Source organism: Ornithorhynchus anatinus, chromosome 15, assembly GCF_004115215.2.
Source record: "Ornithorhynchus anatinus isolate Pmale09 chromosome 15, mOrnAna1.pri.v4, whole genome shotgun sequence".
Classification (NCBI taxonomy): Eukaryota; Metazoa; Chordata; class Mammalia; order Monotremata; family Ornithorhynchidae; genus Ornithorhynchus; species Ornithorhynchus anatinus.
The window spans coordinates 17,076,421-17,092,162 of record NC_041742.1 but is presented as its reverse complement, the minus strand read 5'-3'; the positions used below and the strand labels follow the sequence as shown (position 1 = coordinate 17,092,162).

At 45.2% G+C, this 15,742-nt stretch overlaps 1 protein-coding gene across 8 annotated transcripts in view; it reads right to left on the bottom strand.

Annotated features, from left to right (window-relative positions):
- ADGRG2 (adhesion G protein-coupled receptor G2) overlaps positions 1–15,742 on the bottom strand; it is a 79,288-nt gene that overhangs the window by 47,297 nt on the left and 16,249 nt on the right. For all 8 annotated transcript variants that reach the window (XM_029079988.2, XM_029079987.2, XM_039914220.1 and 5 more), the window contains 2 exons: positions 10,866–10,918; positions 3,561–3,679 (listed from right to left, as the gene is read on the bottom strand). In XM_029079988.2, the coding sequence (XP_028935821.1) occupies positions 3,561–3,678 (118 nt within the window). In that variant the 5' untranslated portion in view covers position 3,679; positions 10,866–10,918. The remainder of the gene's footprint in view (positions 1–3,560; positions 3,680–10,865; positions 10,919–15,742) is intronic.

Below are 15,742 nucleotides of genomic sequence, written 5' to 3'. Positions count from 1 at the left end.
AGATAAATAGAATCATGGAGATATACACCTCATTAACAAAATTCAGGGTATAAATAAATGTGTGTCTCCCCTTGAGGTGGTAAACCTTTTGTGAGCAGGAAACATGTCTACCAACTCACTGAGCGCTGTGTGCGGAGCGCTGTACGAAGCTTTTGGGAGAGTACAAAATAACAGACTTGATAGACATGTTCTCTGCCCACGATCTAACCCAGCGCTTAGTACGGTGCCGGATACACAGAAAGCACTCTACAGATACCACGATTAGGGAGCTTACGTAGGAGTCTGAGACCGGTTGGATCGCCTGAGGTCACCCGGCCTTGAGGTTACTTGACCAATCTGGTCTGCGGTGTGACCCTGTGGCCATGAATTCAAGTGCTGACACAGGATGTGACTTGGTGATCTTTCTTGGATGCTACCAGGCTTGTTTTTATCTCCTCCCGGGGGCCTTCCCTGACTAAGCCCCCATTTCCTCTTCTCCCACTCCCTTCTGCGTCACCCTTGCAGTTGGATATACACTCTTTATTCACCAGTCCCTCAGGCCCAGAGCACTTATGTACACAGCCATAATTTATATTAATGTCTGTATAATAATAGCGATATTTGTTAAGCACTTACTCTGTGCCAAGCACTGTTCTAAGCGCTGGGGTAGAGGCAAGGTAATCAGGTTGTCCCATTTGGGGCTCACAGTCTTAATCTCCATTTTACAGATGAGGTCACTGAGCCACAGAAAAGTTAAGTGACCTGCACAAAGTCACCCAGCCGATAAGTGGCGGAGGGGGGATTAGAACCCATGACCTCTGATTCCCAAGCCCGTGCTCTTTCCACTAAGCCACACTGGCAGGGTGTTCCCTGCCCCAGAAGCTTAGTCTTCAGGGATTCATTCATTCATTTAATCGTATTTATTGAGCGCTTACTGTGTGCAGAGCACTGTACTGAGTGCTTGGGAAAGTACAACACAAGAAGACAGTTCTAGCATGTGCTTTTCCAGGTTGCTTCTCACCTAATCCCAGTAATCGTTATAGAGCAACTAGTCTACAGCTATTCAGTCCCTCAACTCCTCACACTGTAAGCTCACTGTGGGCAGGGAATGTGTCCGCTCACGGTTGTATCATACCCTCCCAAGCGCTTAATACAGTGCTCCGCACACAGTAAGTCTCAATAAATATGATTGAAGGAATGAATAGTGAAGAATGCTCATTTATTTCTCAACCTTTTGGGGAAATGTGGGAAAAACAAATGAGTAAAAGGGGTGCTCTCCCTTCTTAAATCAAGCTGGGTGTTCTTGAAGTCAAATCTTGGAATGTAATAGTTTGCATGTGTATCGTGAGGGGACAGAAGGGACGAATCAAAGCAAAACTGGAAGATTACAGCACATGAGATCACAGTGCTGGCTGAAGGCCGCAACTCTTTCCCAGTGGGGAAGCAAACCTTGCAAAAATGAAGTCACAACCATCTTTCACCGTTAAGATCATTTCAGACCCCCTGGGACAGCATTACCTAAGAGAAGTCAGAAAACAATATTTACTGGAGTCCCTCTGGGGACAAAGTCCCACATTAAGTCCTAAAGGGAGTTACAGAGAAAATGGAGGAAAAGGTTCTGGTGCTCAGAGTGATTACCCTCTAACGGGAGAAACAGAGAAGATTCAGAATAATGGTAATATTAAAGGTATTTATTATGATTATCACGCTAATGGCATTTGTTAAGCGCTATGTCCAGGCACTCTACTAAGTACCGAGGTAGATATGAGCAAATCGGGTTGGACACGGTCGCTGTCCCAAATGGGGCTAACGGTCTCAATCCCCATTTTACAGATGAGTAACTGAGGCACACAGAGGAGCGAAGTGACTTGCCCATGGTCAAGTAGCAGACAAGTGGCAGAGCTGGGATTAGAACCCATGATCTTCTGACTCCCAGGCCCATGCTTAATCAACCACAACATGCTGCTTCTCCAAGTATTTACTATGTGCTAAGGACTGTGCTAAGTGCTGCCGTAGACCACTCGACAGTATTTATCGAGCACTTATTGTGTGCGGAACACTGCACTGAGCACGTGGGAAAGTACTACATAACAGAGTTGGTACACATGTTCTCTGCCCACAAGGTGCTTTCAGTAGAGAGGGGTAGATAGACATTGAAATATAGTGAGTACACAATAAGCACTCAGAAAATACTACTGATTGGTACATATAAAGATGGCTTTTCTATTTCTTTTCTAGAGGAGCAGCGTGGCTCAGAGGAAAGAGCCCGGGCTTGGGAGTCAGAGGTCGTGGATTTGAATCCTGGCATTGCCACTTGTCAGCTGTGTGACTGTGGGCAAGTCACTTAACTTCTCTGTGCCTCAGGTACCTCACCTGTAAAATGGGGATTAAGACTGTGAGCCTCTCATGGGACAACCTGATTACCCTATAGCTACCCCAGCATTTAGAACAGTGCTCTGCACATAGTAAGCGCTTAACAAATACCAACATTATTATTATTAATAATGGAATTTGGTAAGTGTTTATTATGTACCAGGGACCACACTAACTCTTGAGGTACCTACAAGGTAATTGGGTTGGACACAGTCCCTGTCCCACTTTGGGCCCACAGTCTTTATTCCCGTTTTACAGATGAGGTAACTAAGGCACGGAGAATTTAAGTGAGTTGCCTAAGGCCACACTGCAGAGAAGTGATGGAGCCAGCATTAGAACCCATGACCTCTGACTCCGAAGGCCGTGCTCTTTTCCAATAAGCCTATTGTCCTCTCCTGGGAGCTTAGACAGTGCTCTGCACACAGTAAGCACTCAATAAATACGACTGAATAAACTCATAATTTATAATAAATAATTTAAAGATATGTACATATAGATCAATAGAACAGGACCACTTCCGTCAGCTTACAAACTTAACTGGTGAGTTCAAAATAATAATAATAATAATAATGTTGGTATTTGTTAAGCGCTTACTAGGTGCCGAGCACTGTTCTAAGCGCTGGGGTAGACATAGGGGAATCAGGTTGTCCCACGTGGGGCTCACAGTCTTAATCCCCATTTTACAGATGAGGGAACTGAGGCCCAGAGAAGTGAAGTGACTCGCCCACAGTCACACAGCCGACAAGTGGCAGAGCTGGGATTCGAACTCATGAGCCCTGACTCCAAAGCCTGTGCTCTTTCCACTGAGCCACGCTGCTTCTCCAAAACCTTCAGGATGTCTACAAGATACACAAAGATAGACTGTGTGAGAGCTCTGGGATTAATAATGAAGTTCTTAAGAAGAAGACAATTTGCTGGCAGTTTACAAACGAGTAACAGACCTTAAGAATCAAACCTGAAATCGACATAAATACGGGCAGACAATCCAGTAATCACAAGAGTGATTTCAAAGAGAAAGATGGGCCACGAATCGTGTGAAGGAATGGTTGTTTTTAAATCAGGAAATTTCTTGGAGGAGGTGGTTAGTTCGGCTAATTTACCTCTTCTCGGGAGCTTACTTATTTTACTGGACAAAGAATTAATAGCAGCCTCGGCTGCTATTGCTATTCCTGCCATAGGATCCGATTCAGAAGAAAATAGATACCTACCTTTTTGGGACGTAAGGAGAATCAAGTGAAGCCAGGTGACGGCAAGGAATATCTTACATTTCAATACAAGTTCTTCAACTCTGCCGACACAGCAGCCTTGCCTTCCAGCAGCGATCATTCTAGAAACCACAAAGAAAAACAAAGTCCTTAATGATAATTAGAAAGTGTCCAGAATTTGAGAGGAAGAGCTCTGGGAACAGACTAATGGAGTATTAAGAAAAAAATTAAAAATGCCAAGTAATTAGATGACCCTCGGGCTTCATCCAAGGATTCCACAGAGCTCCGTGCCTCAGATTGGCTTCTGGCTCCAAGACCGTTTACCCTCAAGCCAATATACGCTGAGCATTCTGCGTAGGAAACATGGCTCCACCGTTTTGGGCCCCTCTCGCACTAGAAGAAGGTGCTTCCCAAGCCCCCAGGGAACTGGCTGCAATCTAGGCGCTATGGCACAGCTTGGGGTAGTGGACAGAGTACGGGCCTGGGAGTCAGAAGGATCTGGGTTCTAATCGCAGCTCCGCCACGTATCTGCTGTGTGACCTTGGGCGATTTCACTTCACTTCTTTGTGCTTCATTTCCCTCATCTGTAAAATGGGGTTTAAGACTGTGAGCCCCATGTGGGACAGGGACAAATGCCATCATTATTATTATTATCATTATTATTATATTATTCCTGGCTGATCTGGGCTGAGCTGACTGTACTTAATACAGTGCTCTGCACACAGTAAGTGCTCAATAAATACGATTGACTGACTGGACTAAAATTGCAGCAAGGTAGGATACGTGAAAGTTGAGGGAAAGGAGAAGGAGAAATTCAGTTAAAAATTAAAATTAAAATGGGGCTCATTGACCTGAAGGAAAAATCATGGGCTTGGGAGTTAGGGGCCCAGGGTTCTAATCCCAGCCCCACCACTTGTCTGATGGGTGACCTTGGGCAATTCATTTCACTTCTCTGTCATCTGTAAAATGGGGATTAAAACTATGAGCCCCATGTGGGACATTGGCTGTCCAACCTGATTAGCTTCTGTCTACCTCAAATCCTAATACAGTGGCTGGCACACAGTAAGCACTTAAACACCACAAAAAAAGAGAAAAACTTGCTGAGTGTCAGTGCTGTGAAGCTTTGAAACTGATGATAGCATCATCTCTCCCTTACGATCCTACGATCACAGCTGCCTGAAGACATCAGCAAGAAAAATGCCTTCGCTTGACATTATCAAACCTGCCAAACACATGTGGTCTCTCTCCTAAATGAAGGTTTATTACATATTTTCCACAATACAATAGAACTTAAAACTGTATTGCCAACGACTGCTGACAACTCGGCAAGAGACTTTAGCGAGCCACTACAGCAAGGGAGAGAGTTTTTATCCTTTCAGTTCTCAGAGAAACAAAGCCTGTAAAAGAGAAAGAAATCACTGGCAATTCCCTGCAAGAGAGAGAAAGCCTTAAATTTCAGAATAACAATTAGAGCTGAATGTGTATTTCTTTTTTATGGTATTTGTTAAGTGCTTGCTATGTGCTAGACACTGACCAAGTCCTGGGGTAGGTACAAGCTAATCAGGTTAGACACAGTCCATGTCCCACATGGGACTCACAGTCTTAATTCCATCACTCAGTAATATATACTGAGTGCTTACTGTGTTCAGAGACCTGTACTAAGCACGTGGCAGAGTACAATATAACAGACATATTCCCGACCCACAATTCCCGTTTTACAATAAAGCAACTGAGGCACAGAGGAAGGAAGTGACTCACCCAAGGTCACCCAGTAGATGAGTGGGGGAGCCGGGCTTAGAAGCCAGGTCCCCTGACTCCCAAGCCTGTGCTACTTCCACTACGCCACACTGCTTGTTTCCTTAAGCCCCATTTTGATGTTTTTAATGGGCCTTCTCCCTTTGAAAACAAAAACACCATTTCGATAGCATAGGGTTGCCCTTGCCGATCCTTGCTCATAACTGTCTGAACAGGTAAGGGACCAACCCGTCCTAAAAGCCAGAAAACCCGGGCTGCTTTCAATCAAGACGAGAAGAGTTTCCGTCGGATTCCTGAAACTCCACGGAAAGTGGTCGGAGCGTCCGTGGAATTCAAACAAGACTGTTGTCAGCCGGAGTGTTTCTGTCCATCTATTCCACCACGGGGCTACTCTCTAAAAGAAAAACTCATTTAAAGGATCAGGACACCATCAGCGAAAAACAAGAACTACGGTATTTCAAAGAGGCAGTGGAGGAAGCGTTTAGAGGTCGAAGGCTCCAGGCTCAAGTTGCTATTTCCCCTAGTAACAACAACAATAATAATAATAACTATGGTCCTTGTTGAGCACTTACTATGTGCCCAGCACTATGTTAACCGCTGAGCTAGATACAAGTTAATCAGGTTGGACACAGTCCCTGTCCCACATTGGGCTCACGGGCTTTATCCCCATTTTTTACAGATGAGGGACCCGAGGCACAGAGAAGTTAAGTGACTTGCCCAAAGTCACACAGCAGACAACTAGAGGAGCCGGGATTAGAACCCATGACCTTCTGACTCCCAGACCCGGGCTCTAGCCACTATACCACGCTCCTTCTCCTGGTGTCTCAATGGAGGTGAAGGTTCAAATCCGCTTCTCCAGTGCTTAATACAGTACCCAGCGCTTAGTACAGTCCTTGACATAGAGTAAACACTCAACAAATACCATTATTTTTACCCAGTGCAGGCAGACTGCTGGAATCAGTCAAATAATGCCATTTAACAAGATCTTACCGTGTATAAGGCACTGTACTATGAGCTTGGGAGAGTATAAGGAAAAAGAGCAGCCTACTATGAGATCTTCCCGGAAAAAGTCTTCCAAGGAGAGTTCCAAAGACCTTTACCGAGGTTTAACATGAAATGCTGGAAAGGTGCTAAGTGAACGAGACGTAAATCCTCACTCTCCGTAGCCTAGAGGATAGAGCCCGGGCCTGGGAGTCAGAAGGACCTGGGTTCTAATCCCAGCTTTGCCACTTGTCTGATGTGTGAGACCTTGGGCAAGTCACTTAACTTCTCTGTATCTCAGTTACCCTATCTGTAAAATGGGGATTAAGATTGTGAGCTCCCTACGGCACATGGATTGTGTCCGAACTGATTAGCTCGTTCCTACCGCAGGGCTTAGTACAGTGCTTGGTGCGTAGAAAGTGCTTAACGAATACTGTAAAAAAAACCAAACCCAAAACTCCATCTTACCCATTTCAGAGATGATCTAAATGGGCAAGTCACAATTCTACAGTCAATACATTGGAATTAAAATCCAATCCCCTTCCTATGTCTATTTTTAACAACTTTGGTCCCACGGTGAACTTGTCTCAGAGGCTGAGCTATAAAATTTCGACCTTTTTCGCATTCTAAACTATAAGTCTGTTGTGGGCGGGGAACGTGTCTAGCAACTCCATTTAACTGCTGTATCACTCTCCCAAGCATTTAGTTCAGTGTTCTTGCACGTAAGCGCTCAATAAATACCTCCGATTGAGTGACTGAAAGGCTCTGATTGCTCTCAGCAGGAAAAACCTGAACAAGAGGGAAGAGAGTTTCGATCTTGGAAGCGCTCTTTGGATTGAAACGGCAAACACAAGAGCTATCAGGTTGACTGATCCTTTCAAAATCCGTCTGTGGCAGGTAGAGCGGAGAGCCCTATGGGTTGGCCAGCATCGAGGCTGAGAAGAGAGTCAGGACTCATCAAGGCAGTGAGGATCCTCAAGTGTTGAAAGGGGCTGGATAAAAAGAAGGGCTTGGCCTAGCCCCACAGCCGGTTTCCAAGGCTCACATGAGAGGGAAGCAGTGAGTCGAGCATTGACTTGAGAGTCAGTAGGTGGTGAGTTCTAATCCTACCACCGTCACCTGTCTGCTGTGCGACTCTGGGCAAGACATTTGCAGAATTGTACATTCCAAGCGCTCGGTCACGTGCTCTGCACACAGTAAGCGCTCAATAAATATGATTGCTTGAATGAATGAATGAATTTCACTTCCTCAGGTCTCAGTTCTCAGTTCTGCAAAATGGGAATTAAGACTGTGAGCCCCACGTGGGACAGGGACCCGATTTGCTTGTATCCACCCAGTGCTTAGTAAAGTGCTGGGCACATAGTAAGCACTTAACAAATACTCTTATTTTGGAGAAGCAGCAGGGTGTAGTGGATAAAGCACGGGCTTGGGAGTCAGAAGGTCCTGGGTTCTAACTCCGACTCTGCTGCTTGTCTGCTGTGTGACTTTGGGCCTCAGTTTCCTCATCTGTAAGGGATTAAGACTGTGAGCCCCATGTGGGACAGGGACCATCCAACTCTATTTGCCTGTAACCACCCCAGTGCTTAGTAGAATACCTGGCACTTATTAAGTGCTTAACAAATACCATTATTATCACTATTATTATTATTTTATGAGATTTGGGAGACTTTATAGAAAGAGTTGGTCACTGAAACAGGCTTTTCCTCCTTCTGCCCAAGAGAAGGTTTTCTGCTGTGTTACTCTTCAGGCAGAGTTGCCTAATCTAATCAGTGCGGTCCAGTGGAAAGAGCAAAAACTTGGGAGTCAAAAGACCTGGGTTCTAATCCCACCACTGCCAGGGACCGGATGTGTAACTTGTGGCAAGTCACTTAACTTCTCGGGAGTCAGATAATCCTCTGGGTGGAGTCAGATAATCCTCTAATACCAGAAAATGGGTCCCCAATTTCAAGGGCCCTGGGGCCCCCTAAAAGGCCCGGCACTAACCCTCCTAGCTTAGCTTCCCCATCACCATGGACCAGGGAACAAGAAAGGTTTTGTTGAGCGCTCGAGCTAACTGAGACGATGAGGCCTGTTGGTATCTACACCGAAATCCCTTAAGTCAATTTTAAAACTTGATGGAATCAAGGAAACTTGAAGAAGTTCAGGAAAAAAGGAGCTGTTGTGAATGTCCACGGAGGAAATTTAGGAAGATCGAGATCGCAAGGGACTGAAGCCAACATTACTGTGGTCTGAGAAGCAGAATTACACATTCCCAGGAAATTCACTCCTGGGAGATCATGAGTAAGTACCGGGGTTGAATGGCTGCCTTTGCAAGGGGAATACTGAAAGGCGACCCAAGCCTTTTTGTCCTCTAGGTAAAAATGGCTGAGCGTGATTAAAAATGCGCAGTAATCTTACTATTCATTTATATATGCTATTTAGAATATATTGTAGTAAACTTGAGGGAACGTGTCGGCTAATTCTGTTGAAGCAGCGTGGCTTAGTGGAAGGAGCTGGGCTTGGGAGTCAGAGGATGTGGGTTCTAATCCCAGCTCCATCACTTGTCAGCTGTGAGACTTTGGGCAAGTCACTTCACTTCTCTGTGCCTCAGTTACCTCATCTGTAAAATGGGGATGAAGACTGTGGGCCCCACGTGGGACAATCTGATTACCTTGTATCTGCACCAGGGCTTAGAACGCTGCTCGGCACATAGTAAGCGTTTAACAAATACTATCATTTATTTGTTTTTATTGTACTCTCCCAAGGGCTTACTACAGCGCTGTGCACATAGTAAGCGCTCAATAAATACCACCGATTGGTAGTATTATATATTATTTAACATTATATAATGAATGTCATATTTATATTTAATATATTTAGGTTTTCCCCAACTAAGCTCTCATTTCCTCTTTTCCCCCTTCGTTCTGTATTACCCTTGCACTTGGATTCGCACCCTTTATTCATCTTTTCCTAATCCTCCCGGGGCGAGGATTGAAGTATGCTAGTCAGTGTCTGCACGGGCCAACACTGCTTCTGGATTGATGAGTAGCAAAAGCTGCAGGAGTAGAAGAGCTTACTAGAGAACCATCATAGGGGCTCTCAAATACACGATCCTTTTTATGGCTTTTGTGAAGTGCTTACTATCTGCCAGGCACTGTATTGACTGCTCCCACAGGCTCACAGTCGTTCATTACTTCCTTCATTCGATCATATTTATTAGGCACTTTTACTGTACGCAGAGCACTGTTCTAAGCACTTGGAAATTACAATACAACAATAAACAGTAGCATTCCCTGCCCACAAGAACCTAACAGTTGAATCACCATTTTCCAGATGATGTATCAGAGGCATAGAGAAGTGAAGTGTCTTGCCCAAGGAGACACAGCAGACCAGTGACAGAGGCGGAATCAGAACCAAGATCCTTCTGACTCCCAGGCCTGGGCTCTACCCACTAAGCCACACTACAATCTCTTTCAGGACCTAACTGACTTCCAGGGGTGAACTGATCACAGGGAAGACAAGATAGAGTTTATAAATACAACTTTGGTGCCTTGAACTCTCTGCAAAAGTACCAGATAGTATGAGAAGCAGCGTGGCTCAGCGGAGAGAGCAAGGGCTTGCGATTCAGAGGTTGTGGGTTTGAATCCCGGCTCTGCCATTTGTCAGCTTGTGACTTTGGGCAAGTCACTTAGCTTCTCTGGGCCTCAGTTACCTCATCTGCAAAATGGGGATTAAGACTGTGAGCCCCACGTGGCACAACCAGATCACCTTTAATATTCATTAAACACCTACTGTGTACAAAGCCAGACTATGCACCGAGACACGGATGACTAATTAGACCCAGTTTCTAACCCTCAAGGGGCTCACAAACTCTAAATAAGGCCGGAGGGTGTTCGGGAGCTGGCTACGGACACATAAGGAAAGATGAAATGATTAGCACACACAAAAAATCGGAAAGACCAGGAAGACAAGAAACTCACAAGAACCTCAGGAAACAGGGGCCAGAAGAGTGGATCTGGGGGCTCCTTGCAATGCAGATTCCAATATTCACAACAACCACGGTCAGAGATGCAACAAAAGCCACCCCACTCTCTCCTCTTTGCCGCGGCAGTGAAAGGAGATAACGGTAAAACCTTGACAGAGCTATTATTTGAAGAAGGCAGGGCTTTAGGAGAGAGAAAGAAAGAGAAGAAGAAAACAGGTACAAGAAGGAACTAGTTACCCAGAATAAAAAAGAAAAGAGAGAAAGGAGAAAGGAAATATGAAAATATCACGGACTAGTGGATGAAGCACCGACCAGGGGAGCAGAGGACCTGAGTTCTAAAACTGCCTCTGTCACTTGCCTTGGGCAAATCCCTACTCTGTGCCTCAGTTTCCTCTACTGCAAAATACAAGATTCGATACCTGTTCTCCCTCTTAGATTGTGAACCCCATTTGGAATAGGTACTGTATCCAGCTTGATGAACCTGTATCTGTGTCAATGCTTAGAACAGTGTTTGACACATAGTAAGGGCTTAACGAATGCCATAAAGAAAACATAACGGATCTAATAATCCAGTCACAATTCAGCTACAGAAAAACAGTGAAACTCACCTGACTGAATGAACACTTGAACAAGATCTAGGAAGGCCTCTGCCTTGGAGAATCTAAAAAATGAAGACAAAGAGGCAGGTGAGGGAAAGGTGCTACATTTTTCTTTGAATTGCAGAAGTCTTCTATTTTCAAACGTATAAAAACAGGTTCCTGGATCCCCGCAACATATTGGTGATCGAACGGCCAGTTGGTCAGTCAGTAACTGGACTCAGGATACTGTACCCCTAAAGTTTGGGGCAGATTGTTATATAAGCAGTATGGGGGCTAATAAATAAAGGAAAATACATGCTAAATCCTAAAGTACAGCTAAATCTTTTCACCTACACACAAACCCAAAATGCAAAACCCACACTCAACCGACCAGGGTTGTACGGAGAAACAGCCGTAAGCCATGCTTCCGGGTAACCGGGAAGGGCAAAAGATGAGGGAGACAGTGGGAAGAGTGATGGCCACACTCCGGAATGGCTTCCTAGAGGAAGTGGGCCTCTTGGACGTTCTAGAAGGATGACAGGTCACGGTTTGCTGAAGAGGAGTGGTGGGAATGGGATAAGTAATGGGAACGGGATGTGACTGTAGGAGAGAGTAAAGTATGTCTTGGGAACAGCAAAGTGCTTGGCTGGGATGGAGAGAATTCCTCGCCAATATGGCGATTTCCTTTAGCATCTCCCTTTCCACTTTGATTTTTTTCTAGCCTCAAAGGAATTTGCTCCGATCTGATGGCTAGAGAACCACATAATTAAGTTTCCCTCAAAAAGCATATTTACCATGACTTCCAAAAGTCAGTCTTAGATGGCACTAAATAGGACATTTCATACAACCCAACACATGATATTCTCTATGACTTAGTAGAGAAACATTTTACATATGGTAAATATCGGTCCACGCACAATGAATAGGCTCAGATTTCAGTAAAGAATGGTCACCCTCCATAGAAATCGGGGAATAGTGAGAGCTTTTATCCTGAAGACATTCTCCCAGCTTTTATCTACCCCAGCGCTTAGAACACATGATAAGTGCTTAACAAATACCAAAGTTAGATCTCGCCCCAGTGAAAACAGCCAGTGGTATAAGAGCCAGCAGGGGTGGGGGGGCAACTCCTTTAGGCCATTTGTTGTCATGGAGACACTTCATATTTGTTCTCACAGAGGCCAGACACAGGGTCAAGGCCAGCAGATCCCAGGAAGCCCTCGATAAATACCGACGACTGATCGATTATCGAACCCCAAAATCCTGCTCTGCTACAACGTGGCTCTGCCTGAGTCTAGAACTGGAGACCTCCGGTCACCCTTCAAAGAGTAAGTACCGCTCAGCTGCTCACGGCAATAATACTGTACATAATAAATGTTATTTGTTAAGCGCTTACTATGTGCCAGCCACAATACTACGCACTGGGGCAGATCCAAGCTAATTAGGTTGGGCACAGTCCCTGTCCCACGTGGGGCTCACGGTCTTAATCCCCAGTTTACACAAGAAGGAACTGAGGCGCAGAGAAGTTACGTGTCTTGCCCATGGTCACACAGCAGACAAGTGGCAGAGTCGGCATTAGAACCCATGGCCTTCTGACTCCCAGGCCCGTGCTCTATACACTAGGCCAGATGAGAACCCAGGCTCCCTCCCATCCTTCCATCTTGTGAGAGTTATTCAAAGAAGCTGAGGCAGACAAGGGACCCTTAAGGAGGGGATTAAATGCGCTGTTGCTCCTAAATCCTTAGCCTTGTATATAAACCTGACATTATAAGGCATTATGATAAATTTATCAACGTGAACGGAGCACCCGCCTCACGTTTTAATTAAAATATTTTACAAGGTAAATGGATTAAAATAAATACCTGAATTCCAAGTAGGTCCCAGAACTCATATTTATTGACTGTATTTTGCAGGCATTTTTTAATAAACTGCAATTTCCATTTCTGTCTGAGCCGCAATAATATTTGGCCTTTTCCTCCGGTTTATAAAACTGGAGACGGTGATCATGGCCAAATTTGTAGCGAAAGGGAATACGGTTATACAGATGCGATCTAAATAGCAACAAACTGGGGAAGAAGGGTCCGTGACGTCTACGCACAGAGGCACAGTAACGGAAAACTACGTCTCTATGCGTTTACTCTAATTTTCTTAAACCGATTTTCTTTCACAGCTTAATAGCCTCAAAACTGAGGGAAGGAATATTTCCCATCTCCAGTTCCACTGGCCAATGAGTTTGCTTCTGGGAAAACCTTCTCGGCGGCTGGCACAGGGTAGCCAAGAGTTAACCGAATGTGCTTTGAAAGGCAGTCCTTAAAAGTCGAAAATAATATTTACCGGGTTAGCCGAAGGGCAACCACAGCTGCCTGGAATGGATGGGGCTTTCACAGGCACTAAACAAGAAGGCCTTCCATTCCAGTGAAGAGGCCATTTCAAATGCCCTTCACCTTGCCCTCCGTCGACAAACGGTTCCGGGTCGGAGATTTTGAGAAATCCTGTCCAATTTAAGCCCCGAGCACGCACAAAGAAATGGAGGCTCATGATGGTTTCGACCTAGGGTGGTCTGGAGTACAAGTGGCCCGGCGGTAATGTAGTGCAGATTTTAGTTTCGATGCAATGATTGAATTTGTCTGACGCTTTTTTTATGGGATCTGTAAAGAGCTTACTACGAATCAGGCACTGTACTAAGCGCTGGGGTCTTGTCTTATGCCGTCGAGTCGACTCCGTCCCGTAGCGGTTCCACGCACACATCTCTCCCAGAACGCCCCCACCTCCCTATGGTTTTTTCGGTAATACGGAAGCGGTTTACCATTGCCTTCCTCTGCACATTAAACTCGAGTCTCCACTCTCGACTCTATCCCACGCTGCTCCTGCCCAGCACTGGGGAGTTTCAATTTGGAGCTGATGGCCGGCCACTGGTCAAGCTAGGGATGGAATGGGCAGGCCTCTGCATGACTCTCCCTCCCGTAGCCAAGACCGGTAGGGGACTGGAAACTCTGTCCAGGTGGCATTCTGAGAGGGTGGCACTGAGGAAGATACAAGATAATTGGGTTGACAGTCCCCGTCCAACATAGGGCTCGCAGTCTTAATCCCCATGAGGGAAATGAGGCACAGAGCAGTGACTTGTCCAAGGTCACACAGCAGACAACTGGTGGAGGAGGGATCAGAACCCAGGTCTTTCTGATTCCTAGGCAAGTACTCTAGGCCATGATGCTTTGTCCCTTTGTTAGAACTGTATGGGTCATATAGCTTCACATCTCTCTTCTGCAGGTCCTGTTGCCTCAATAGTCCAACATTAAAGCAGCAGCATGGCCTAGTGAATACAGCCCGGGCCTGAGAGTCAGAAGGACTTGGGTGCTAATCCCGGCTCCACCACTTATCCGCTGGGTGACCTTGGACAAGTCATTTTGCTTCTCTCAGTTACCTCATCTCTAAAATGAGGGTTAAGGCTGTGAGCCTCAGATGGGACATGGACTGTGTCCTACCTAATATTCTTGTACCTATCCCTGTGCTCAGCACAGTGCCTGGCACATAGTAAGCACTTAACAGATACCATAAAAGAACCCCAAAACATCATGAGAGAACTTAAAGCAATCCTGCCACTGGCATTTGTATCTCCCCCTCTAGACTATAAACTCACCGTAGGCAGGGAATGCGTCTGTCATACTGTTATACTGTATTTTCCCGAGGGCATAATACTCTGCACACAGTAAGCGCTCAATAAATACAACTGACTGACCGACTGACTTCTCTCCCTAGTACATAATCAGCATGCCCTTAGCTCTCTCAAACTGCATGTTCTCTCTCTGCTTTGGACGGAATGTGGAGGCAGAGTTAGGGAGCATTCTTTTGACAACACACATATGTCTGGATACACCATGACATGGCCTTGGAAAAAATGATTACGCTCGCAATCCCAAAGGAGACAGTGATGGGCCCTAGAACCTGAGTTTTCTTTAGCACGAAGTCCTGCAAGAATGTAATCCCCATGTCCTTGGAGATCTGGGTGTACTGAGCTGAAGCCTGGAGAAATTATTCATTAGGACACCCAGAGAGCTTAAATCGGTCCAACAATCAATGGCATTTACTGAGCGCGTACTACACATCGAGGGATATTAAAGTGATATTTGCTTCTTGCATCACAGAAATGAATCACCGGGGCACCGCTGCTATTGCAAGGAATTAGCTCAATCAAAACCAGAAGCCGGCAGAAAGTTATTTAAAAAAAATATTTTCAAAAGTTGCTTTTGTTTCCTTTTCAAAATATAGAACAGCATTGTTTTCAATTTAAGTCTGTAACCTTTTTTCCCAAATTATGTTTTTCCAAGTTTTTTTTTTTTTAAGTTGACTTTTCCATTCATGGGTACATTCTGTCACTCACTTGTGGAGGCTTCTAGTGGTTGTGAAACTGGAGGCCTACAATACAGCAGACAGTAGAGAGGAGGTAATAAACCGTTCCTCTTCATTTCGTAGGTGTATTCAATCACAACTCTTGGCCCCTTTCTTCTCAGGGAGCGTTCCAACCAAGTGGTTTTGATTTAAAAAAACAAGAAGATGAGAACTATAAAAATTCAGCTCCAACAAGTACCAACATGCCACTAACAAAATTCTAACAGGCTCCACCAGTAACTAAATCAAACCCCGAAACCCCGTTCTGAGGAAATCAGTCAATCGATGGTATTTATTGAGCTCTTATTGTGCGCAGAACACTGCACTCAGCGCTTGTGAGAGTATAATACCGAGTTGGTAGACACGTTCCCTGCCCAAAATAAACTTGCAATCAGTCAAATTTATTTACTGAGTGCTTACTGTGCGCACTGTACTATACTAAGGGCTTGGAAGAGTAAAATATAACAATAAACAGACACATTCTCAGCCAACAACGAACTTATAGTCTACAGGGGGAGACAGAC